The sequence below is a fragment of the Primulina eburnea genome, chromosome 16 (genome assembly GCF_022965805.1).
Source record: "Primulina eburnea isolate SZY01 chromosome 16, ASM2296580v1, whole genome shotgun sequence".
NCBI classification, from domain to species: Eukaryota; Viridiplantae; Streptophyta; class Magnoliopsida; order Lamiales; family Gesneriaceae; genus Primulina; species Primulina eburnea.
In genome coordinates, this window is record NC_133116.1 from 118,322 (window position 1) to 143,177 (window position 24,856).

Genomic DNA, 24,856 nt, shown 5'->3' on the forward strand with positions numbered 1-24,856 from the left:
CTCTAACGACACGAGTTATAAAAAAATAAATAAATAAATATATATATATATAAATAAATAAACAAATATATATATATATATATATATATATATATATATATATATATATATATATAAAAGAAAACTTCTATATATCATTGTTATTTTTATTTTAGTGCCTGAATTTGAGTTAGAAATTAGAAATTTGAATTAATACACAATAACATTATTTGGAAATAAATTAACAAGACAAGATGACGATTATAATTACTAATAAAACTTTGCGAGTAAAGTTAAAGTCCGGGATTATATATACCATATTGATTATTTGAAAATAAATAGAAAATAAACACATAATTAAATGTTAAGTGTTTTAAATTTTTTTTTAAAAAATTTAAATTTGAATGTGATGTCTTTTGAAAATATAAATTGCATTTAAGAGTTTACATTTATTATATCATTTCATTTAATTTCGATAATGGCATTGAGTTTTTTAAAAGAGTATTTTTCATGAATTTTGGTATATTGATTATTTGTAAATTTTGTTATTATGTATCTTAATTAGAACTTTAATATTAATTTTTTTAGGATGTCTAAAAAATAATTAAAGTTTGTATTTAAAAAATAATTTTTCTAATAAATAATAAAAATCTGATTTTTGAAAAATATTTATTTATTGTTTAAATTTTTGATAAATAAAATAATATATACCGTCAGAAAAAAAATTAGTTTCAACCAAATTTTAACTGGCACAGTTGCACCAACCAGCAAGTAATCAACCCTCCGCCGAAGAAGCTCTTCTCTGTAGGTTTCTCGCCTTTCCTCAACCTCGAGGTTCGTGCGTATTTCATTCCATAATAAAGACAAAAGATTTAATTTTTTTCCCATTCTGATTCGACCGATTGAGTATCGTTGAACTGTCAATTTCATTTTTTATTATGGATCTCAAACGCCTTGATCATTTCGATTGGATGACAGTTTTAGCTCATTTTTGTCAGCATATTTTGGTAGCTTTTAGGTTATGGAGACTTTGTTCGGGAAAATGCGGAGCCTGGATGCGTACCCTAAGATCAACGAGGATTTTTACAGCAGAACGCTCTCTGGCGGCGTCATCACCTTAGTCTCATCTATTTTTATGCTCCTCCTCTTCATCTCCGAGCTCAGTTCGTATCTTTTTTACCTTTATGTTTATGACCCCGGATATGTATTGTGTGTGCAATCGCGTGATCGCCTTTTGTTGATATTGGTATGTGATGATCATCAAATTTCTTTTTTCTACGAATTTCTGATTTCTACTGGAGTTTGTGATGTGTTGTTTTTCTTGACGTTTCATCCGAAAAGAATTGAATGATTGGTTTTCTTTATTTGCGTTTTGAGTGTCAGCGTTTCTGTTATCTGACTTTATCGTGTGGATTGGGTAGCAAATAAGATGCTAGAAAAGGACATAGAAAATCAAATGTTGCTCCACTTCGTTCATTGCCTGTTGATGTTTGACAAATACCATTTTACTGGTTTTTACTGGATGTTTAATGATATTATCCCTGATAGTGCTCGTTATGTAATCATGGAATTTTGAGGTTTTAATTAGTCAATGCATTGTTAGAACTTAGAAGGTCCTAATTGTAAAATGACATTCATGTTATGATGCGTGAATTTTTAAGAGATCAGAATAACTGCTCGAGATACCGTATGTAATGATCCACCGATCATTTTCCGTTGGATGGAATGTTGTCCTTTAACAGAATTCGTGTCTGTTTCTTTGCTTGGAATATTTTTTTTTTTACCCTTTTTTGAAAGATTAATGTAGCTCATAATTTCAGATAACGATTATCTAAATAGTTTTGACATAACTTCTGTCCCTGAATATGATGTGATTCTGTTGAATTTTACTGCTTCCTCTTTGTCGAGTATGATTCGATTAATGCTTCCCCTTTTTCAGGATTATATTTCCACACTGCAACTGAGACCAATTTGGTGGTAGACACATCAAGAGGAGAAAGGCTTCGCATTAATGTATTTCTTCTGAACACTTTGTATAATTATTCCACAACTCAAATATTCTTTTACAAGTTTAATCATTCATCCCTTCGAGTTTTCTTCGCAATTTGTGTCATGAATCAATCCTCACCCCTTTGGACCTTTTCTTGTTGATGTATTGAGTGTGAATGTTTCTTCCTTCCCTTTGTTTTGTTTTTTTTTTGTAACTTCTTCTTCGGCATTTGGTAGTGGTGAGAGAAACATGATTGTAATATCTGTACTCATACTTTATCCTGAATCTGTGTATTTTATGCACTTGACATGACTTTGAAATAAAAATTTGAATCACGTAAAAATCTGACTATTCAAACACCAAAATTATCTTTGTTTATTAAAATGGAACTGTGGCATTTACTTGGTAAGTGGCTATTTTAATCACAAAAACCCGGACACTCGTCTTATGAAACTAACTCATTGGTGTTAACATCTTTAGTTGGTTTTGCCTTTGAGTTTGTTTGAATATTACTTAAAAGATCAAAGGTATTTAGCTGGAATCTTACTTTTGAGTCATATTATGATTTCAAGTCGAGCTGGAGCAACATGATATGTGAAATTGACCCACTTTTTTTTTTCTTTTTTTTTTTTCACATTTTTGCCTTTTTACTGATTTTTTCTTTACATTTTTACCTTGTTTTAATTTGTTTTTTAAAAGGATTTTTTATAATGCTGTAAACTGTGCTTGACTAGAAAATTAATTATGGTTTTCTACATCACGTCTAAATTGCAGTTTGATGTGACTTTTCCAGCCTTTCCATGCTCTATACTTAGTCTTGATGCGATGGATATGGGTGGGGAACAACATCTGGACGTGGTAAGTGCTGTAGAAAGATCATATCTTTTAATGCTTTCTCACAATTCTATTTTCATCTAAAAGAAAAAAAGTTCCATTTAGAATTGTCTTTTACTTGTGTAGAATCAATATTTTTCGGGTTTACATGGAGGAGTGCGTTATTGTAACGATTTTAAATTGTCAATAGTAATAATCTCGTTTCTTCCAATTCTCCTTCGGTATGCGATGATGATACATGGGTCTTTCACAAAATGAGGTTAAAACAAATGGGTTTTTTTTTAAAGAAGATTATAATGTTTGTTGCCTATGATCACGAACTCTCAGCTGAGAATATCCCAGCAGCTATTAGATACTGCTTATGAATTTGAACCAGAAAGAAATGTTAACCTGCAAAGTATATTTATTTCACAGATTTATTAAAAATAATAAGACGCAGACTGCTATATTTCTCCTGGGAACTGCTACTGTGCTGCATCTTTTCTCATGACACATGCAGAAACAATTTCATTTACTTTTTTCAGAGACATGATATAATTAAAAGGAGGATTGATGCTCATGGTAATATCATAGAAACAAGGGCGGATACTATTGGTGCTCAAAAGGTAAATTACTTTTAAGTATATGTAGATACACAGGTCTGTGCAATCCATTGTTCTTTTTTGAATTAGAGGAGTGTCATCTTTTTGATAGGTGATATATAGTTGCTCACTGTGCCAGGAACATCATTAGGGTAGTCTACTTCAGGGAGTCATGCTAAATAGACTTTTCTCTATTTTAGCTATTTAAGCAGCATGCTTTTTTTTCTACTACTAAAGTAGTCTTGATCGAATTTTTTTCTTGTTTGCGTGTTCTTAAAATGACATAGATTGAACAACCTTTACAAAGGCATGGTGGAAGACTGGACCATAATGAAACTTATTGTGGTTCGTGTTATGGTGCAGAAGTGGTGAGACATTTTCATATAATCATGTTCATTATGATGTCTTTTTTTTTTATGGTTTTGAAATTGATTGCGAAGAAGGCTAGGCATAACGTGTCATTTTCCATTGTGTTAAGAGCTCAGGTGGAACTCTGTCTTTCCCTGAAGAGAATTTTACACCTTATTGAATTTTCTAGAGTAAAATATCTATCTGATCTTCCTAATCTTCTTATCAGGGATGATCACGGTGCGGTTTTGCGGTTATTTTTAAAAAATTCTAACCGAATTGTTATATGCGGTCGGTTAATATTTTAAAAAAATAATCGCGGTTTTACATATAGAATTGGTCTTACGGTTTTGAGCGGTTACTGTTGATTTACGGTTTTTTCTAATGAAAAATATTAGAACTTATATTCTAATTTATTTGAAAACAAAAACAATACAGTGTCTTCATATATAAAATATAATTCAAAGCATACAAAGATAGAACAAGATAAAAACTAAGTTAATAACTTAATAACACATCACACTCACAACAAAAATGATATTTACACTATTTTATCTTCTTTTTTTTTTACTTTCAAACTTCAAACAAAATATTGTGGTAAAAGAAATAAAAACTCTAATAAAAGACTAATATGAAGAATAATTAAGAAGAATATAAGGTTTTTTGTAGGAATAATAATTTTGAAGATAGTTGAGATATAATGAATGACAACTTCTTTAATTGAATATGTTATTTGTAAATTATTATAATATTAGGTCAAATAATATAATAAGCGGTTTAGACGGTGCGGTTTGGTGCGATTCTTGACAAAAAAATAACCGAACCGTGTGTGCGGTGAGGTTTATGATTACTGTTTTTAATTGCGGTTTGTTTTAAAATATTCGGAAAAACTGAGCGGTTTGTGCGGTTAATTAAAAAATTTGATTACCCCTACTTCTTATTGCTTATATTTGATCAAACACACATTACGATTGCAGGCGGATGAAGATTGCTGTAACAATTGTGAAGAAGTTCGTGAAGCTTATAGAAAAAAAGGTTGGGCGTTGTCGAATCCAGATTCTATTGACCAGGTATGTCTCTCTTTCTTATTGATTTTTCTTGTACTAGAGCTTTATTTGTATCTTAAGTTTGTTTCTAAATTAATCCAATTTTCACCTTCACTGTCTTTTGAATTCTGGGTGTGTGTGTGTGTGCATGTTATGGAAGCATGGAACACAAACGAAGATGCTTGCCTTTTTTACTTTTATTGTTGGATAAAAGCCACATGTTTGGATTCTTTTTAAGGCTTTATGTAAAATTTTGATTCTTTTCTTTGTTTGTTATTTATCATTTGCTCTATTTTATTTACTTTATTCTTCTTGCCATTGTACCAGCTCACCATCATTGTTAGCTTGCCTGTATGGTGATCCCAAAAATATATGCAGTAGTTTCTTTGAACATAACATATAGATAAGTAGTTCTAAGTGTTCTTAACTTGTGCTCTTTATGTTCACGTTAACTTAGTGCAAAAGAGAAGGTTTTCTTCAAAGAATCAAAGAGGAAGAGGGTGAAGGATGCAACCTCTATGGATTCCTGGATGTCAATAGAGTAGCTGGTAATTTTCATTTTGCACCTGGGAAGAGTTTCCAACAGTCAAATGTGCATGTTCACGATCTGCTAGCCTTTCAGAAAGACAGTTTTAATGTGAGATGTTATTTATGTGCCTTTACCATGTGTTTACCACATCTTTTTTCTTATAGAAAACTTATCGAAAAATTTTCGCAGTGCTTCATCATACATACAAATGAGATACTTCCTTTTTTATTCATTATACTACTTGTGAACTTCAATATTCAGGATGAGGTACCTTGGTGGATGTTGTTCACAAATGATATTTTCTTGATAGACGAAACTAAAGAAAGTGTAAATAATAAATTAGATAGATGACGTGAAGCTCTTGAGAGTAAATGTTTTAGAATTAGTCGCTCAAAAACGGAATATGTAGTTTGTAACTTTGGTCCTGAATCTAGACGAATGGGTAGTCCAATTGAGATTGACGGTCTAGAAGTGATTGAGGACATTAGAGAGGATATAGACTATATGATTAAGGTATGATGGATGAAATAGAGGATGACATCAGGAGTCTTATGCAATTCAAGGATGCCTGCGAGATTTAAAGGAAAATGTTGAAAGATTATTGTTCGACCAACTATGCTTTATGGCTCGGAGAGTTGGGCCACTATAGGACTGCATATGGATAAATTGACGGTAGCAGAGATGCATATGTTAAGATGGATGTGTGGCAAAACGCGCAAGGATATAATTAGGAATGAAAAAATTATGAACTATTTAGGTGTAGTTCTCATAGAGGATAAGATCACCGAGAGACGTTTAAAATGATTTGGTCATGTGAAGAGGAGACCAAACATGGTCCCAATCCGACATATCTTAGATTAACATGTTAATGGAAGGAGTAGGAGGGGTAGGTTATTGAAAACTCGGATAAAGGTGGTTGGTGAGGAATATGTCTTTAAATCTTGGTTTAAGAGATGACACATGGGAAAATTGCTTAGTTTGAAGAACTAATATCCATGTAGTAATTAGCGGGAATGTACTATGATGATGATGATGATGATACTTGTCGTGAGCTTAAAGTCAATTGAATTTTGGATATGTACTGCAGATAAGTCACAAGGTCAACAGATTAGCCTTTGGAGACTACTTCCCTGGTGTCGTGAATCCTCTGGATGGGTATTTTTCTCTGCATTTCTTAGCGTCAATGTTTTTTTATTGTCACTATGTGAAGTTTATCTGAATTTGTGTCTTAAATGCAGTGTGGAATGGACACAACAAACACCAAATGCTATGTACCAGTATTTTCTCAAGGTTGGTAGTTTATGTTCTTGCCGTATGGTCAAATAAAGATAATATTTCCCCAACCTTTATTTTTCGTTATGTCTTTTGGGACTGTCTTTGGTCGGGAAAATAGAGTTGTCACAGCATATAATTGGGCTGCCACTGAAAAATGTTGTAGGATCGATCGAGCTGTTGGCACAAAGAACTACTTTCCGAGCACTGTTCTTGATTATAATATAGAGATATTGTGTAGTTCAACATTTTGGATGAACACATCGGGTCATTTACTTCTGAAACAGAGAGTAGTACAATCTTGAAATTCACTCATCCAAACAAAAAGAATTAGTAGACGACCTTCGTTTGTTTATTTCTGTTGTGTACGATAAACTGTTAGAGTGAAATTTTTTAAGTCACGGGTTGCATGAGTATTTAATCTGTTTGCATATTGCAGGTGGTACCAACTGTATTCACAGATGAGAACGGGCATGCCATCCATTCAAATCAGGTATGATTTAAACATTACAGGCGCATTTTCAAATCTAACACCCTACTGCATTCTATGTAGGGATATTTCTACTGGAAGACTTGAGATTCATAATATTTTGTTGAACCACAGTTTTCAGTTACTGAACATGTTAAAGGAGCAGAACTAGGTCGACTTCAAGCTCTTCCTGGAGTTTTCTTCTTTTACGACCTCTCACCAATCAAGGTGAATATATATACAAATGTAAAAGTACTGGATAACTCTGACCATCGTCAAAGTGAAAATTGCGCCAGTCACTCGCCTTTTCGCTTTTCTAAATTTGCTATTTTCTTGGAAAGCATTTTATTTACTGGTCAACACAACGTGGCTCAATATATCTGATTGCACGCATGTAATGGAATCCTTCTGTTCTTTGTATTTCATGGTTACAGGTGACTTTCACGGAAACACATGTTTCATTCTTGCATTTCTTGACCAACGTCTGTGCCATTGTTGGAGGTCTCTCTCTCTCTCTCTGCGTGCGTGTGTGTGTGTGTGTGTGTGAATCCTTATGTTTAATCCTTTTGACATTTTTGTATCTTTGGTAATCTGTTCTGGTATATTTGCAGGTGTTTTCACAGTCTCTGGGATAATTGACTCGTTTGTATATCACAGTCAGAAAGCAATAAAAAGAAAAATGGAAATCGGTAAATTTAGCTGATGATATATGCGCCTGCACGACAATTGCTTGAAGTTGGAAGGTGTTAGTTTAAGAGGATCGCTTTTATTTTTCCTCAACAGAAGGAAAATAGTTTAGAAATTCCCTTGTAGGCGTAAGATGTTTGGACTCTCGTTGAAAATCAATATATTTATGAAAATTTTCGGATGCTTGCCATATCCACTAGGTGCAATGGCAGTTAACATTGCTTTCATAATCATTACTGGATATAAATTTGTCTCTGTTTCTATTTTGAAACATTTTATCTCCAAAACTAAAATAAAAAATTATCAGAGAACGTGAATCACAGTTATAATGTTTGGCTATTTTGTGATTTAAATATCTCTCTATCGACACAAACGATCTATCTGCCCTGGAAATCAAAATTGGAAAATCTTCATTCATTCATTAATGCACCAATGACAGCAACATGGTAAAAGAAATTTGTGTGGTTCTCAACAGCCAGACGTAAATGCTATATAACACACACACACACACACACACACATGATACCGGTTTTATTTGTGAGTTTTTATCCTCTTGTATTATTATATTATATTTATATCAGTTTTATTTGTGAGTTTACTGTTTTATACTTTTGCATTATTTATTCGTTTAATTGATTAAATTAAATCTATAGTTATTCTATTTGTGAGTTTACTGCTTTATTCTCTTGTATTAGCAGCAAAATGCAAAATGTTTATAGGTTCCCCTGCCCTTGAGGAAGGCGGTCGTATTCTTTCAACTAATATAAAAAATAAAATAAAATAAAATTCATTGTACGTAAGTGTTCGGGCTAACTTAATTCTCGATGTGTTCATTCAATATGTATTTATAAAAATAATTTAGTGATATTCATTATTTTCAATATTTAAAAATATATATCGTATTTATTAATAAAAAAATCCCCCACACCAAAGAATTAATACACAAAGCCATGAATTAAAAATACATTCAATCCATGAATTCAAAGAGGAATTTGAAGAATCATAACAACATGTTAGGTATTTAAGACCATTAAAAAGGCCATAAACATGGTTGTAATAGTAGCATTTTCACCTCCATGAGCCTATAAATAGTGGCCAAAAGGTAAGAAAAATCACACCTTCCAGCAGCATTTCAACAACTCATTCTTGTCCATTTTCGAAGCACCGCAGCAGCCAAATTCTTGTCTGGTTCGACGCAGTTCAGCAGCTTTCGTGTCCGAATTTTAGTTGTCTTTGCCTCAAATCTTTGAAGATTATCATCAGGTAAGTGGGTTTTTACTATATTTTCACGTACATTTGCATTTCATAAGTGTATTACTTGATATATATGTATATATATATATATGTCAACATTTGCTTAAAAATACATTATGTATGTTTCTTGAAATTCGATCGGCGTGATATATTCGTTCCTATTTGTTATGAAAATTCTTGAACAATTTGTTGTTGATATGAGTTATAATATTTGAAAGCATATTTGAAATGTACTGTAATGATTCAAATTAGAAATGACAAGGAAATTTCGATATTTGATATATTTTGGTTAAGACCCTGATGCGGTGGGATATAATAACCGTTATTTTGAACTCGTCCCTTAGAGGGGTGACATATAGGTGAGTAAGTCATAGAAATGAGATGCCTTTCGGCCAAATCTTAGGCCCTGACTCACCTTCCGTGGACGAACTTTTAGTGCTAATTTCAAGGATAGTTTTCTTTTTCAAATTGCTCATTTAACTTGCATGACCAAGATCATTGTTAAACTTGAATATAAATTTGTCTGTGTTGACCTTCTTCTTAATTTAGAACTACACGTTGAGTAAGCGGCAAATTTTAAAGCTCTTCGATGTGCAAGAAATCAACTCAGCATGGTTTTTCCATGAATTGTTTTAATATTCTTTGATTTGATGTATCTTTAGTTCCGTCGTATCCATTCTCACGAATAATACACGCTTTTCATACCAGTGCGATTCCTGTTTCAGATATCTGCCATCACCGCTTCCTTCTGCTCTATGACAATGATGCAACGCAGCACATTTTTTGAGTATCATCTGGGCTCGATTCCTTGGTAGCCAAAGGGTGCACAAAAAATGGGGGTGGTGAACACAGAAGTGAAGATAGAGTTGCTGACATGCGAGATGAGATTAAGGATATCTAGATTTTCTACAAACCCCTCTCGAAATGCTAAACGATGCTGCCGAAGCAGATTAGCGCTACACCTGATGTCCCACTTTTTCTTAAAGACCATGTTGTTGACCTTCCACCCGTAGGTCCAAATCTTGGCGGTTTGAGGCTTTTTATCCATATTTATGTTCCAAAAAACATGGGTGCCTGTGTCAATGAGCACGAAGCATCACAAGTGTACAACGTGGATGATCTCAAAGAGGTTGTGGCTGAGACAGACTTCGCAAAGCCATGGAAACTCAAGAAATCATAACCGAGGAATCGAAACAGTTTGAAACCAGGTGGGATTCGCTAGTAACTGTTCCGGCCATCAAGAAATTAAGGGCTTATGCCAAAGAATCAGGGTTCCAGAGGTGGAAAAATGCTTTAAAAAATGGGGATGATACTCCGAAATAGTCGTAGAACGCTAGTAGATGATTTGAGTACAGGTATTGTGAACGCGCTGCTGCATGGTCCAATGCAGCACTTGGGATGTGACGGTAGTGACAGCCGGACATGGAGTGAAACGCTTGAGAATATGCAGTCTCTAAAGTCTTAATGAATGTTTATTCAGAGACGGAGATGTCTGTTTTGGAACAGAAAATTCGAACTAAGGTGGAACAAATTCAGAAGTAAGACCCGTGTCTGTTTTCTTCGCAGGACAACAACAAATATGAATGTGGAAATTCCTCATGTTGATCCCATTTTTTATGGGATTCGAGAATGTTTCCCAATTGATGTTTTACATGTTTGAATATTATTGATCTATTCCCTTCTATAAAAATTGAAGAATATGTCAATTTTTTGCTGTCTGCAACATTGTAATTATCTTTGTTATATTTTTTTATTGCACATCCACATCTCTTTGTATGCGACTATACCATGCATATGGCTTAAACTCTGTCAAGTAAAAAGGTTCATGAGCATAGGGAAATCTTGCCAAAATATTTCCCTTTTGATTTACATTTTTCGTTCACGTTCTTTCGAAACATCAAGAAAAAAGTTTCAAGGAGGAAAATTGAACGAATATGGGAAAGGCGTCTAGAATCAAGCATCGCCAAAACCTCTGTTCACAGGTTTCTTGGCATCCTCCGCCTCCTTGCACAGTTGTCTACATTGCACCTCCGCCAACTCCGCCTCTAAAACTCTTACTAATTCGAGAGCTGACTCTGAACTCGATTGCAACAATAGAGATCGAGCCGATGACAACAACTGCATGGCACTACATTGCTCGTCGTACTCGATTAATCGCCTGGATTCAGCCACGGCTCGGGTGCTGATGAATGAATATCTCAAATGCTCAACCTTAGGTACTCCTGATTGAACGTCATGTGGTTTGGGTACAAGCAATGTGTGATTCCCGACGTAAATTACCTCTTGAGTAGCCGGATCCTTGTGACTGCAAGACACTGATAACACACAGTGCTGTGAACGGAGATTCGAATGCGGGACCCGTAATTCGATATAAAGTTGTCTTTCCTCCTCCGCGTATAAGTTGCCAACTTTGACTGACCTGGAGTCCAGTAGGGTTGGATGTCCGTTTCCCGAATAGACGCCCAAGATTTCGGCGGGGTCTGAGCCGGTTGCAAAGCTAAGCTGGATTTTCAAGTCATGAACAACAACGCTCAGTAATCCACCCACAAATTTGGAAAAAGCTTCCTCGGCTGGCTCGTGGCTAATGCCAGCTTCAGTGGCTTTGGGGGATGAGTTTATGGATAATTCGATGTGGGAAAAACGGGTGGATGACACATGGGATGATCGGTGTTGCTGAGTGGTGTCATTGTCGGTGGGACTTATGTCATCCTGTCCGTCTGACAACAGCATGATGCTTGCCACTGGGTTCCTCTCGCGCCTATCCTGAAGCACTATGGTGGCTTGTTTTAGAGCTTCACCCATACAGCTGCTTCCATGGCGGCAACTGAGGCGATCAACTATGCGTCGAGCTGAGCGCTGACCCTGAGCCGTCATTCTCATCAAAGGCATTATTCTTTTCGAAGTAGTGGCCAACGCCACGACCGAGAGTCTATCAGCGGGGCCTAGAGATGAAACTACCAAATGCATGGTTCGTTTCAGCGTCTGCAGCTTGGTTCCGCCCATTCTCTCACTCACGTTAAGAACGGTCACCAGGTCAATCGGGGCCCGCCGCCGGAAGGCAGTGGCTATTGGCGGTAGCGGTGGGGCCTTAATCTTCAGGACCACGACGTAGGTCTGGCCCAAGCATATGACAGCAGCCTCAGGCAATAGAGACACCTCCACATTTCTTGATTCTCTAATGGACGAAAAGGTCTTATCACTACTGGAAATGTGGTTTATAAAAAATCCCTGAAACTCTTGAACCTCTTGAAATTCATCCGACTCTGTTAGTCGACTTCCTTTCAAGATATGATCAAATTTTGGCGAAACCAAGGGCTCATCATCAGCATAAATTTTAAAGCATCCCTGGTCGGTATATTTAGAACTGGACATTGGATTGTTTGTGGGAATTTGTCGATTTTGGTTGTGGTGTTGGTTGTGGGTAGAGAGTAAAGGGACATCTTTCCAAATGATATGGCAGACAGGGCAAACCAGAGCGTCTTGCTTTCTTACATGCGAGGCTATGCAAGGAAAGTGAAAAGCGTGGGAGCACTCGGCAGTGTATATGGCCATTCCTTGACATGTCCTCACACTCTGCATACACACGCCACAACCAGCCTGCAGAGAATCAAAATAAAAACTAGTGTCAGCAAAAGATAATGAAAAGCTAGCTAGCTACATAATTTGCTGTTGGAACTTACTCTGGATAGGCGAAAGGTGTTCTTGAAGACTGAAAAAGGCGATCTTGGTGAGGATGGATTGGAAGCAGAGAAAGTTGTTGAGCTTTTGGAATTGGAGGTTATATGGTTCTCTGTTTTACCATGAATGGCTTCTTTCCTTTGGCCAAATGCCCTTCTCCAGCCACTCCCTACCATTTACGTACGTACGCACTTACATCTAATTGAAGAATACCAAGGAAATCTAAATACAACTTACTTATTATAATAACTAATAAATAAAAATTATGATCAGACAACAGTGCAAGTGCAAGTGAGCTCATATTCGATCTAGTTTCATTTCAATTTTGAAATAAAAATTTATTACTACCAATCATTGTACAAAGTCATTAGTTACAACCCGGCTCAAAGTGAATTGATTTCGAAATCAAGAGCAACTCTTTGTTCCATAGTGATCACTCCTATTTATTTTAGTTTTATGTACATAAACCCGAGATTCATGTCATCCACCCCCATTCCTGGTCCAGGATCCATTATTAAACAAAACGACCATTACCAAGAAATTTGAATTACATGTATCGTGGACTATTACTATGTATATTAATTATTTGAGCAACATCCCATATCTCATGCATAATTATTAATTTTCAGTCAAACACATGATCGAACATGGGCCAACGGATGTGCCATTTGTCTTCGAACCATGTCAATTCATGTGTCATAATGGACATTATAAAACACTCCATGTTGGGTGTCGGACTATGATTTCAAAAGGGTATATTTCCACGTGATATGATTGATACCTTTGACCAAATTGGTATTTCCACATATATATTTTATGATTTATTCGATCCTACCTCTTGTTAGGACATTACCTAAATTATTCATGTAGACAATGGTTACGAAGGAATCATTTTTTTTCTTTTTTCACGTTACTCTCAATATATCTTGTCATATATGAAATAATGATGTGACTCTCTTGTACATGGTCATTGAATCAACCACTGGATTATATAACCCTCATAATTTAATAACATAAAAATTTTTTAAGACGATTTCACGTGTTATTTTTGTTAGATAGATATCTTATTTGATTTACTCATGAAATAATATTATATTATCATGCTAAAAATATTATTTATTATTGTAAATATAGACATTATTAACTCGTCTAATAGATAGAGATATATGATATCATCTTATAAGAGAACTATTGATTAACTAATATATAGTGAATGTAATCTCACTAAATTATTTGTACATTAAAAAATATTCATGCATCTCCTCTTGTTAATAGTTTGGATCCGATCGAGAAAAATTGACGACTGGGCGTCTATTTTTGCAGGCCCTAGCGCACCCTTAGTTCTGTTTTCAACCATTGTTTTCTACAATTCTTACTGGGGCCTGCTCCCAACACCTGCACTCCAACTACTTGAGGTTGACTTCCCATCATTTTTCATACAATCCAAAAATTTTAAGATTATAAACTTGATTCTAATTTCAACTCAAAAGTTATCTCAGAAAGAATATTTAATTATCTACATATATAATACACCTTTCAATAACTTAATTAATCCAATATGAGATATCTAACATACATTTTCATGCCCAAGTTTACTTATCATAATCATCGGTTTACTTATATATTATAATCATCTACCTAGCTCGCTACTATTATATATATATATATACTACCTGTCCTTACTCCATAGATTTATTTATTATAATCATCGGTTCTCAGCTTCAGTGAAAAGTGCATATGGAAATGTGATCAGACCAATTACCGATCATCTTCAATGTTAATTAAATAAATATCATCTATCCAGCTCGATATTACTAATGCCGAATCACGTTCCATACCTGATCCATCATCCGTCCAATAATTTGACATTTCGTCAGTTATTTTATTTCTATACAAAATTCAATTTTTATAATATATATTATTATTTTGTGGACAATTAATTGTAAGAAATATGACACATGTTTAAAAGAGACGTAACGTGTAGTACACGTTTCTTCTTCTGAACATTCAGACTCTCACATAAACTCGTTGATGGTATGAGTTTGCCTATAAATACCGAAGGCATTGAGGTCCCTAAATACACAATCTCATACAGAATAATACACCATCTATAGAGAGATTGGAGTGTTTAGAAGGCTTCAATCGGATGAAAATCAGAAGAATTACAGATGATTCAATGGCTGGAGGTAACGCTCGATTTAGCTTCCGCATATTTGTTTCATGTTTATATAAGTGTGCAAAAACATGATTTTCAGAAAAAATCTCTAACATTTGGTATCAGAGCAAGGTTATACCTCTGCCTTGAAAATTTTGTTTCTGGGAATTTACGTATGAAAAATGAAAGTTTACGTACCTGCAAATTTCTTCGGAAAATTTCTTCACGTTGCACTTCGGAGTTCTCAGATGAGATCTTGAAAATCGAAAAAGATTTCTGAAATTTGATATTTGAAGGGCAAATTTTTCCGAAAGAAAAGTTGCAGAAGAAGAGTTGAAATGAAAAGTTCTGCATTCAAGAAAAATTATGCATTCAATAATTTCAACGTGCATTGCATCGAAATAATTGAATTAAGACCCCCACTCATTGAATTTTGAATGCATAATTGTCCTGCCTGAATTGAATTGAAAGAACATTTCATTAAATGCAATTGAATTCAATTACATCAATTTTCGGTATTATTATTATTTTTAAATTAAAAAATAATAATAATAATTGTGGGACCCACATGTTGTTATAATTATGTTTTTATTATTATTATTTTTAAAATAAAAATAAAAATAATATAATAAATAAATAAATAAATAATAATTAATGTGTAATTGAGATATATGTATAATTCAGTATACATATATCATTTGGTCAAATAATTTGTACACATTAAAATAATTTAAAGTTCGACGTAATTTCTAATACATGTTTAGAAATTATTTTTGCATGTTAAAGATGAGGTCAAACATTACGGATAAGTGTTTGATTTGTACATGCAAATTTAATATTGTGTTTGCATTTATTCTTGAAATTTAAATGCAAATTGCATTGAAAAATATTTTGGAAAATAAATTTTCACATTATGTTCATATTAAATTATATTGAGATGAACATATCAAGTAAGATGTGAATATAATAAAATATTTCAGATATTCCCAAATGAACAAATAATCCTAACTTTATCACTACTCTGATAAAAGAGAAAAACTGATGAGGAGCCTACATTTTATGTAAATGTGATCCTCACTTTATCACTATTCTGATTGAAGAGAAAAACTGATGAGGAATGTAATTGTTCATATTAAGTAAAAATGTGAATATAAAGTTATTTAATGAAAATTTTTGGCTTATAAAGATTCACATATATGTGGATAATTAAGTTGAATAATAATTATAAGGTGACGTAAGAAAACATGATCTGAGGGAGTTCTTCATAGACCGGTTTAAACTGCCTTGACTAGCCACTGGTCTCCCTGATGAACATTGCTCTGTCTAGGAGTTGGGTATTTAAAGGGTCTTAGCACTACCTATTTTTCATGGGAGCACTCTTGGAAAGTGTTGATTGCGAAATAATTATTATATAAAGCATTAAGTAAAGCCAAAATTTTGTCCAGTGAACCGTATAATTTTAAATAATTAAGGTTTAGCCACATCACCCTTAATTATGAGAAATTATACATTAAGTCGGTTAAGGATCACATAAAAGAACATTTATCTAGTGATCCATATAATTTTAAATAATTAAGGTTTAACCACAGTACCCTTAATTATGAGAAATTATACATTAAGTCGGTTAAGGATCACATAAAAGATATTTATAAAATCAAAATTTATGTCTAGTGAACCGTCTAATTTTAAGTAATTAAGGTTTGGTCACAACACCCTTAATTATACAAAATTATACATTAAGTGGACTGAGGATCACATGAAAGACATTTATTAAGAGCATAAATATTTAAAAAATTTGTGATTTAATGTCTTAGTGATACGTATAATTTTAATTTATTAAAGAATATTTATAGCATCTTTAATTGAATTAAAATTATACATTTTTAATCACATTTAGTTATGAGAGACATAAATTACATAAAATTATTCATCATTTTGATAATACCTTGAGATGAATAATTATGAAGAATAAATATTTTATGCATAAAGAATTTAATATCCTAGTGATTCGTATGATTTTAATTAATTGAACAGTAGCCACATCATCTTTGATTAAATTAAAATTATACATAAATTATGAGGATCACATTTGGTTATAAGGGATATAAATTGTAATTAATTATATTTGAACATTGAAATTTATCCCACAAGAAATTTCATTATGTTAAATATAATTAATTAGGATACAATATTGAATTATTTTCTTAATTTATCCACATGGATTAAGAATTGAATATAATTCAATAGTTATATCATTAAGTTGTATGAATCTAATTGAATTAAAAATTCAGTCCACAAACAATTTTTATGTCAGTGATTCATATGTAAATCATGATTTACATGGGTAAAACATGATATATGGTTTATTGCTTCATTTAATTACATTAGCATGTATTCATTAAATTTGCAGCATATTGCTATTACTCTGATATTAATTTCTTGAGAATGACTTGATTAGTGGGAGCGATCAAATTCAGAATATTGATCATTATGATGCTCATTCATCCACACAAGTTATATGTATTGATTGTTATTCACAACATCCTCCAATTAATAGGTGTATTGTGAAATCAATCATATAAATTCCATAGAAAGTTGGTTCAATTGCCATTCATTTTTAGATGAGTCTTCAAAATAAATAAATTCTCATTAGGCAACATCGAACAACATAAAGAATTCATATCTAGTGATGATGAATATTTAATATTTCAAGATTAAGAAAACGATATGGATTGAAACATGTCTCACATTAGTGGTATTTCAGGTTTTACAATGTTATCTCTTCATTAAGTTTTGTTGAGAATATTGTGGGCCATTATGAATACCAGAATGTTAGTGAGAGATTAATTATTATCAGAGTAATATAAATATTTGACCACTAAAAAGCTGCAAAATGTTTTGGGATACCTTTATGGTATTAAAGTTTTACATGCTTATGCGAGGCGAATTGACAATTTGGAAAGTGATTTGCTACTTCCACTATTGAGTCAAAATTCATCATTGAAGCAATATTGTGTGGTGTATTTTAAAGAGTTTCATTATGGGCTTAGAATTACGAATTCTATGTCTAAGCCATTAAGATTATATTAGTGCAATTCAGTTATGGTCTTTGTGACTAAAGCGGTGGTCGAATTAAGTATATCGACATAATGTATTTTAAACCTTTGGAGAACGTGTTAATAAAGTGGTCATTGAACACGTTAGCACTGAATTGATGATTTTTTAACCTAAAGGCATGCAAATTTCAGATGTTAAAGGATCATATGGTACTTACTGATGGATTTGATTCCATAATAAATTTATGTTATATACATTTGGTTTTAATAATGAAACGCATTCAATTATGATATTTCTCATATTCAGTTATGTACATATTCAGTTATCTTGAGAAACATATCAATAAAGTTGGACCTCGAATAAACATTGGGTTTATTCATTAAGTTATACAGATTTGAGAGACATAATACATTGTAATACATGGAAGATAATATTTGTTTTAAGATGATCTATCGCCATGATTCATGTATTTTGTTTTCTCCTATGGTAAATGAGATATATGTGTCAAGTGGGAGAATTTAAGAAATATGACACATGTTTAAAAGAGACGTAGCGTGTAGGAATTGGCGACGGCCAAAACATGCGTACACGTTTTTTCTTTTGAACATTCAGACTCTCACATAAACTCGTTGATGGTATGAGTTTGCCTATAAATACCGAAGGCATTGAGGTCCCTAAATACACAATCTCATACAGAATAATACACCATCTATAGAGAGATTGGAGTGTTTAGAAGGCTTCAATTGGAGGAAAATCAGAAGAATTACAGATGATTCAATGGCTGGAGGTCTCGATTTAGCTTCCGCATATTTGTTTCATGTTTATATAAGTGTGCAAAAACATGATTTTAGAAAAAATCTCTAACATTAATTGTTTAATTTACACGTTTTTTTAATTAAATCATTTACATATTCTAAAAATATTCCAACTTAATTATGACGAGTGAATGGACAATAATGATAACTTGGCATGCTTGGATGTCAACAATGGGGAAATTGGAGTAATCTTGAAAGCTGCCATGGCCCATGAGCATTTGAAGAAGAAGAAGTAATATTATATTGGGGAGACTGATCAACATGATTCGATCGTATAATATATATTCCATATCTTTAACAAGCTGCAAGAGCTCTTCCATCGAACATGAGAGCTTACAATTGTCATTATAAGTTTAATCATCTCAAGCTTATTACACAAGATTTGCATGCGCTATTATGTTCGTGGATGATTCTCATTCATTAATACTAAAGATATTGCTAATGTGAGCTTTTATAATTAATTGTGGGCTTGGACTTTTATAATTAATTTGAGCCTCATTACCCATAATAAGTAGTGAGCTTGAGCTTTTATAATTAATTGTAGGTTTAAACTTTTATAATTAATTTGAGCCAATTGCCCATTTGCATGTGGAGCAAAAATATATTTCACAGTTAAATATAATATAATATAGTAGAACAAATGTTATTTTTTTGTAGGATCAATAATTCGAAACTAACTAACGTCTATTCATTCGCAATTTGTACCCCCGATAGACAATTAGAAATTAACTGAATATAATAACCATTAATATCTGTGACTTTCATGTTTTTTTAGAACTTGATCATAATTTATTGTGTTATTTATTAGTCTTATAATAATAATTAAAGGTATGATAAAAGAAACAGTTGAGTTAATGATAAAGCTTAGCTTGACCAATAAAACGATATCATGCTCTAAAACAATATTAATATTCACAACGTTATCCATCTCTCCGGCCGTTTGTAGGTCAAAAGGATTAATTGGATATCGAGCCTTTAATCTTTGCTCTAACAATATGCTAATATTCAACATTCGGAACAATATTTAATTAGCTACATCAAGTACCTATTATATATATAAATAATTTTATCCTCACCTAAAACTATTTTAAAGTCTTTAATTTTTATTATTATTATTTTCTAAGCTAAATAAATTGAAATTGGTTCATTTGTACCTAATCGTTTGTTTCGTCTACATTTTGGGGATTTTTCTTCCAAGGGCACGGATCGTCTGGACGAAAGAAATGGCCGTGAATTCTGATGATAACGCCACAACGGTCTGCACCCACTGGTAAGTTCTTTCTGATGAAGAATCAATTTACTTTTTGGATGTAATTGTGTGATCAATCATTTTCTTCTTCCATCAACTCGCTCCCTATCCAATACCTACTTTATTTTATAAGAATCTTCATGTTGGCTTCATTCCTATGTATGATCCCGCAACTGAATATAGCTGCCGATCATTTGCTGTTTTATGCCAAGATTTGCGTGATGATTGTCGTGAACTGTGAATGTTCTCAACGGTTCTGTTACTCTAGTAAGTTATTCTGTATCAACAATTTTACTGTGAAAATCTACGGGTCTAGAAGCACAGACCCTGATTGCCGATACTCATTTTTGGTCTATGTTCATTGAAAGGGTAAGAAATAAATGAGCTGAGTTCGGCCAATTTCGCCCTTTACTTTCTTTATGTAACCTGATTGATGAGTTGTGTATATTCATTGTTCAAAATGTAGTTTGAACATTCAATTTCATTTTCAAAAACCCGTTTTTACATTTTTGTTTATATATGTCTAATTTGATTTTTAACTGGCGCCTTCATCTTTTCGGTATATTATTATAATTGTTTGAGCTGATATGCTTTGATAATTTTGTTACGCCTCAACTTCGGAAGTGTTTTCTGATTTGTTTATTTTTTATTTTTGTTTTTTTTTTTTACAGTGACAGGGCAATCCCTTCCTCTAATATCAATTTACATTTTGCACACTGCTCCAGAAATCTAGAAAAATGTAAAGTATGTGGTGATATGATTCCAAAAAAACTGTCAGAAGAACATTTTCTCAGCACTCACGCGCCGGTATGCAATACAGTTTTACCATGTGAAAACATTATTAACTAGATTATGTACAAGAACCATCTGTGGCTGCTAAGCTGTCTTGATTGCTACTGTTGATTCCGTGGTTGGATGGTACACTGGTAGATTTTGGTGTGACCGAGTCCCTAGCTGGATAAGTTTTGGATGATAGATTTTAAGGTGAATGAGTCCCTAACTGGGTAGGTTTTGGTAGAACCATTTGTTATCTGTCCATTCCTAAGCAAGCTGTGAGACCATTCGATTGGCTGGAAGATGTAGCTACCAGTTGCGCGGGAGAGTGAAACAAGTCGTAGGTAGCTACCATGGAGCTCACATGTCCTTGTTTTTGCATTGACTTTATCTAAAGCTTATCTTATTTATGGATGAATCCTGATTATATCATTGATATGTTGCTCTAGCGTGTTAATCTCAGTTGTATGTTTTCACTAGCGATTATCTCATCCACATGTTACTTTATATTTGATGTCACTTTCAGTTTGAAATTCTATAAAACTTAAAAACTTTGCTCAGCTAAAACTAACATCTAGAGCTATGTAGCACGGATACCTTGAAATTTTTTTTTTTTGAAGTATCGGATACGGATACGACACGGATACGGATACGATACGCGGATACGCGTGTCGGATACCCCAAAATCCGTGTCGTTGACTTTGTTCAGGGTTGACCAGTCGGATACGTTTTGGACACGGCGAGGACACGCCATGGATACGGCGTAGATACGTTTTTCGGATACGTTTGGGCAAAATTGTAAATTTTTAGAAGTTTTATGGGTTAATTAAAAAAATTAAAATTGCTAAGGACTAAAAGAAAAATACTTTAACATATATTGGGCTGGGCTTTTAAATTCCAATATACATTTGTCGTCTCTTTCTTTATCTTTCTGCTGAAGCCTCTCAACGTGATATCGCGTCGCCCTTCTTCTCTATTTCTGCCACTGCTACTGCTGCCGCCACCGTTACCGCTGTCGTCGCCGCCGCCGTTGCCGCTGCCGTCGCCACATATTATATCTATCTCTATGATTTTTACTTTTCAATACTAAATTTATATGAAGTATAAATATATATAATTTTATATATATTTTAATGATTGTCGTATCTTAGCCGTATCGTGTCTTGTATTTTCAAAAATTGACGTATCGCCGTATCCGTATCGTATTCGATACGATACTCGTACCCGTATCCATGCAACATAGATCTAGAGTATAAGGTATCTCCCGATGCTAACTTGTGAATAACTAAATCTCATGGACTCCTTTACAAAATACCTTACTTGGGCTAATAGCCTAATATGGGTCACCATCTCATTAACCATGGGATATTTGGCTGTACCAGAGTACAAAAATACTTTTTTGAAGTATTTGAGGGGGTGGGGGTGGGGAGGGGATGGGAATTTAAGAGTTAAAAGAGTAACCGGGTTGTTCGCATCATCAGCCCCGGAATAAATGGGTTCATTTGAAGCATTCATGTTGTATGACTATATGCAGACGTGTTTTTTTATTACACCCTATGAAGTCCTGAACCATTTTAGCTAGACAATCATTTCATTGTTCTTCTTTAAGGAAAATTTTCTCCGCAATCATGCTCTGGTATGCAAATTTATCCTACTACTGAAATGACATGATTTGATTTTGTACAAGAAGTAACGACTGCTAAAGAATGTTTTGTTTTTAGTCTTCTCGGGATTTTTCTGTGGTCTGATTAATAGGTTTTTCGTGTGGACGAGTCCCTATTAAGGGGGACCTTATTTTTGTTAGACCCATTTATCATCTGTCAGTTGCTTCTGAGCTCAGATTTCCTTTTTTGCATTGTTTTGATTAGGATAAATTAGCGTAATTATTTTGATTATATAAGTATGCATAGACCTTAAAAGATTCCCTTACTATGACAAGCTTGAAACTTTTACGCATAAATATAGCAATGGTCTATAATTTTAAAAGGTTTTGTCTTTGTCTTTTTATTTTTAAGGGATTCAGATCACAATCTTCTGCACTTTTCATTGTGATGGAGATAAAGTCTTCTACATTTTCTGACCCCAACATCATTTGCAACATCTATTTAATCATTTCCTTGATTTATTTTGGTTCTCAAATCATTTTATAACTCTCCTTTTGTGGATGGATCAATGGTCAGATAATCGTGAATTCGTTCTTGTCAGTTGACAGCTATGTATGCAGCTGACCTTGATAAATTGCCAGGTGGCTTGTTCTCTTTGCAGTGAAACAATGGATCGTGACATTTTAGATGTTCACAGAGGAGAAAATTGCCCGAAAAGGATCGCGACATGTGAATACTGCGAGTTTCCTCTGCCTGCAATTGATTTATTGGAGCATCAGGTAGTTAGTTGCTTTTGATGATACTGGAAATTGTCAATCTTGTGTGATATAATGTGCTTTTCTTGTTTGATCCAGGAAGTATGTGGCAACCGGACAGAACTATGTCATTTGTGTCACAAATATATTAGACTTCGTGAAAGGTATGGCCATGAAAGCAGATGCAGCGGCATTGTTGATAACGCTGCAGAATCTTCCAGGTAAGTAAAATCACCGATTAACATATGCCATCACCTTCTACCTTAAGTTTTGTTAGAATATTGAGTTTCACTAGGGAAAATACCGACCCATCTTTTTTGGTTGGTTTGGTCACAAAGGAATGTGTGGATGAATCTTCCTATTAACATGATCAAAAAGGAACTTTCCATTACAATTAAAAGGCGTTGTCTTTGTTACTGAGGAGATGGAATATATTGAAATAAAGGAGGGTGGGACAAATTTTTCGTAGGAGATTCTTATTTTCTTCGTGCACTTGATGTGTTAGATCTTTTCCTAAAAACGACAGTACTTTTAAATTTTGTAGAAATTCGTTTAACTTAAAATTCCAAAACGAGTCGTGAGTGGGATGAGAACATGGCATTTCTTGTAATTACTCCTTCACCCGACTCCAGCACCTGGCTGTCATATTCCTTGCATTTCTATGTAATTTAATATCTACTTATCTTGTTATCACATGTCTTTGAAGGAACACGAGGCCACCTGAAAGAGGTCATGGTGCTCCAAGAAGGCAGCAGCGGGGGTTTTCAACCAAACGCCTGCTGTTTACTATTGCTATTACGGGAATTGCAGTTTTGTTAGGTTCACTCTTTTTCCGAAGGAAACCAGATCACAATCAAGTTCACTGATAGCCTCAACTACCGAGTTTGATATCTGAGACTGCTGATTCTATTCATGCTTTTATCCATGTTTGTATAAGAGTCTGATAGTGCCATTCTACGACCCTTGGGACTAATTGGTGTTTGCTTACGTAAATATGGTATAAGAAAATTGATTTCATGCTCTTTTTATTCGTTGGCATTTGGTTGGATCCAAGTGATGGGATTTAGGGTCGAGGCTATGAATGAGCCTTAGCTTGATCTGCCAATGCTACAAAACATCAGTTATATGTAATTTTTTCAATGCTAAACCTTTTTTAATTTTGGAAAAGGATCGCTGAAAGGAATACATTAACAGGTTTTTTTTTTTTTTTACTTAGACACAAATATTACGAAACATACAACATGAGTAATTATATTGCAACATAGTTCGACTTATTTTCGTTTGTTGTCATTAAAACAAAATAATTCACTATTTATGAAATTACTTCTTAGAAAAATAATTTCGTCGAGGGCTCGTGAATGTGCACATCGTTGGTTGTGATGATTTTGTGCCAACAAAATACAAGTGAAGTATAATTATTAAAAAATAAATAAATTTAAAGGATTGAACACTGTATTGTATTTCGTTTTCCAATTCATGGATCATCTTCGAGCTTTAGCTACTGTATCAATCACAATTTCACCTAACCCAAGTATGTTGCATAGTAGTGAGGGAATGAATTGGGAAGAAATTGAAGTCACCTTTAGATGTGAACGTTGTTGGCATATTATACATGTAAGATCATTCCTAAGCTGACAGTATGCATTTTTGCTTCCTTTCTTGCTTTTGGATTGAGTTCGCTTTGTCTATTATAAAGAGGAAAATTACCTTGGTATGCGCTCTCCAAAATTGCAATCAAGACCTTTATATTTTGTTAATTTATAATTTTTTATTTTATACA

General features: G+C 33.7%; 3 protein-coding genes and 1 long non-coding RNA gene across 10 annotated transcripts; 2 read left to right on the plus strand and 2 right to left on the minus strand.

Moving 5' to 3' along the window:
- The first annotated feature begins 698 nt into the window (after positions 1-698).
- Positions 699-7,920, plus strand: LOC140816595 (uncharacterized). 6 transcript variants are annotated; one of them, XM_073175960.1, is made up of 14 exons: positions 699-813; positions 991-1,142; positions 1,919-1,992; positions 2,744-2,827; positions 3,328-3,408; positions 3,672-3,752; positions 4,710-4,802; positions 5,236-5,415; positions 6,395-6,462; positions 6,546-6,597; positions 7,019-7,072; positions 7,184-7,276; positions 7,483-7,549; positions 7,660-7,920. In XM_073175960.1, exons 2-14 carry the CDS (start codon positions 1,001-1,003, stop codon positions 7,749-7,751), a joined length of 1,161 nt encoding a protein of 386 aa, XP_073032061.1. In that variant the 5' UTR covers positions 699-813; positions 991-1,000; the 3' UTR covers positions 7,752-7,920. The 6 variants fall into 6 exon arrangements, with proteins under 6 accessions (XP_073032061.1, XP_073032064.1, XP_073032066.1 ...); XM_073175963.1 differs by having other exon boundaries at positions 998-1,142; XM_073175961.1 differs by having other exon boundaries at positions 706-805; positions 989-1,142.
- Positions 7,921-10,784: 2,864 nt separating this feature from the next.
- On the minus strand, positions 10,785-15,247 carry LOC140816692 (E3 ubiquitin-protein ligase WAV3-like). Of its 2 annotated transcripts, none has more exons than XM_073176100.1 (3): positions 15,021-15,247; positions 12,670-12,836; positions 10,785-12,586 (listed from the first exon to the last, which is right to left on the minus strand). In XM_073176100.1, exon 3 carries the CDS (start codon positions 12,566-12,568, stop codon positions 10,943-10,945), a length of 1,626 nt encoding a protein of 541 aa, XP_073032201.1. In that variant the 5' UTR covers positions 12,569-12,586; positions 12,670-12,836; positions 15,021-15,247; the 3' UTR covers positions 10,785-10,942. The 2 variants fall into 2 exon arrangements, with proteins under 2 accessions (XP_073032201.1, XP_073032200.1); XM_073176099.1 differs by having other exon boundaries at positions 12,670-12,865.
- Positions 15,248-19,825: 4,578 nt separating this feature from the next.
- LOC140817102 (uncharacterized) lies at positions 19,826-24,243 on the plus strand. The gene is made up of 5 exons (XM_073176693.1): positions 19,826-19,964; positions 20,615-20,750; positions 22,963-23,100; positions 23,176-23,297; positions 23,783-24,243. The coding sequence occupies exons 1-5, from the start codon at positions 19,918-19,920 to the stop codon at positions 23,940-23,942; spliced, it is 603 nt and encodes a 200-aa protein (XP_073032794.1). The 5' UTR covers positions 19,826-19,917; the 3' UTR covers positions 23,943-24,243.
- Positions 20,818-22,139, minus strand: LOC140817103 (uncharacterized). The gene is made up of 2 exons (XR_012114715.1): positions 21,957-22,139; positions 20,818-21,284 (listed from the first exon to the last, which is right to left on the minus strand). It is a non-coding gene; the product is annotated as an uncharacterized lncRNA (long non-coding RNA).
- Positions 24,244-24,856: the final 613 nt, after the last annotated feature.

Coding starts and splice junctions, on each gene's coding strand:
- LOC140817102 (XM_073176693.1), top strand. CDS start 19,918: ATGGCCGTGAATTCTGATGATAACGCCACAACGGTCTGCACCCACTG. Junction 20,751..22,962: donor TTCTCAGCACTCACGCGCCG/GTATGCAATACA, acceptor ATAAATTGCCAG/GTGGCTTGTTCTCTTTGCAG. Junction 23,298..23,782: donor AACGCTGCAGAATCTTCCAG/GTAAGTAAAATC, acceptor ATGTCTTTGAAG/GAACACGAGGCCACCTGAAA.
- LOC140816595 (XM_073175960.1), top strand. CDS start 1,001: ATGGAGACTTTGTTCGGGAAAATGCGGAGCCTGGATGCGTACCCTAAG. Junction 1,993..2,743: donor GAGAAAGGCTTCGCATTAAT/GTATTTCTTCTG, acceptor TCTAAATTGCAG/TTTGATGTGACTTTTCCAGC. Junction 7,073..7,183: donor ATGCCATCCATTCAAATCAG/GTATGATTTAAA, acceptor GTTGAACCACAG/TTTTCAGTTACTGAACATGT.
- LOC140816692 (XM_073176099.1), bottom strand. CDS start 12,843: ATGGTAGGGAGTGGCTGGAGAAGGGCATTTGGCCAAAGGAAAGAAGCC. Junction 12,587..12,669: donor ACACCTTTCGCCTATCCAGA/GTAAGTTCCAAC, acceptor GATTCTCTGCAG/GCTGGTTGTGGCGTGTGTAT.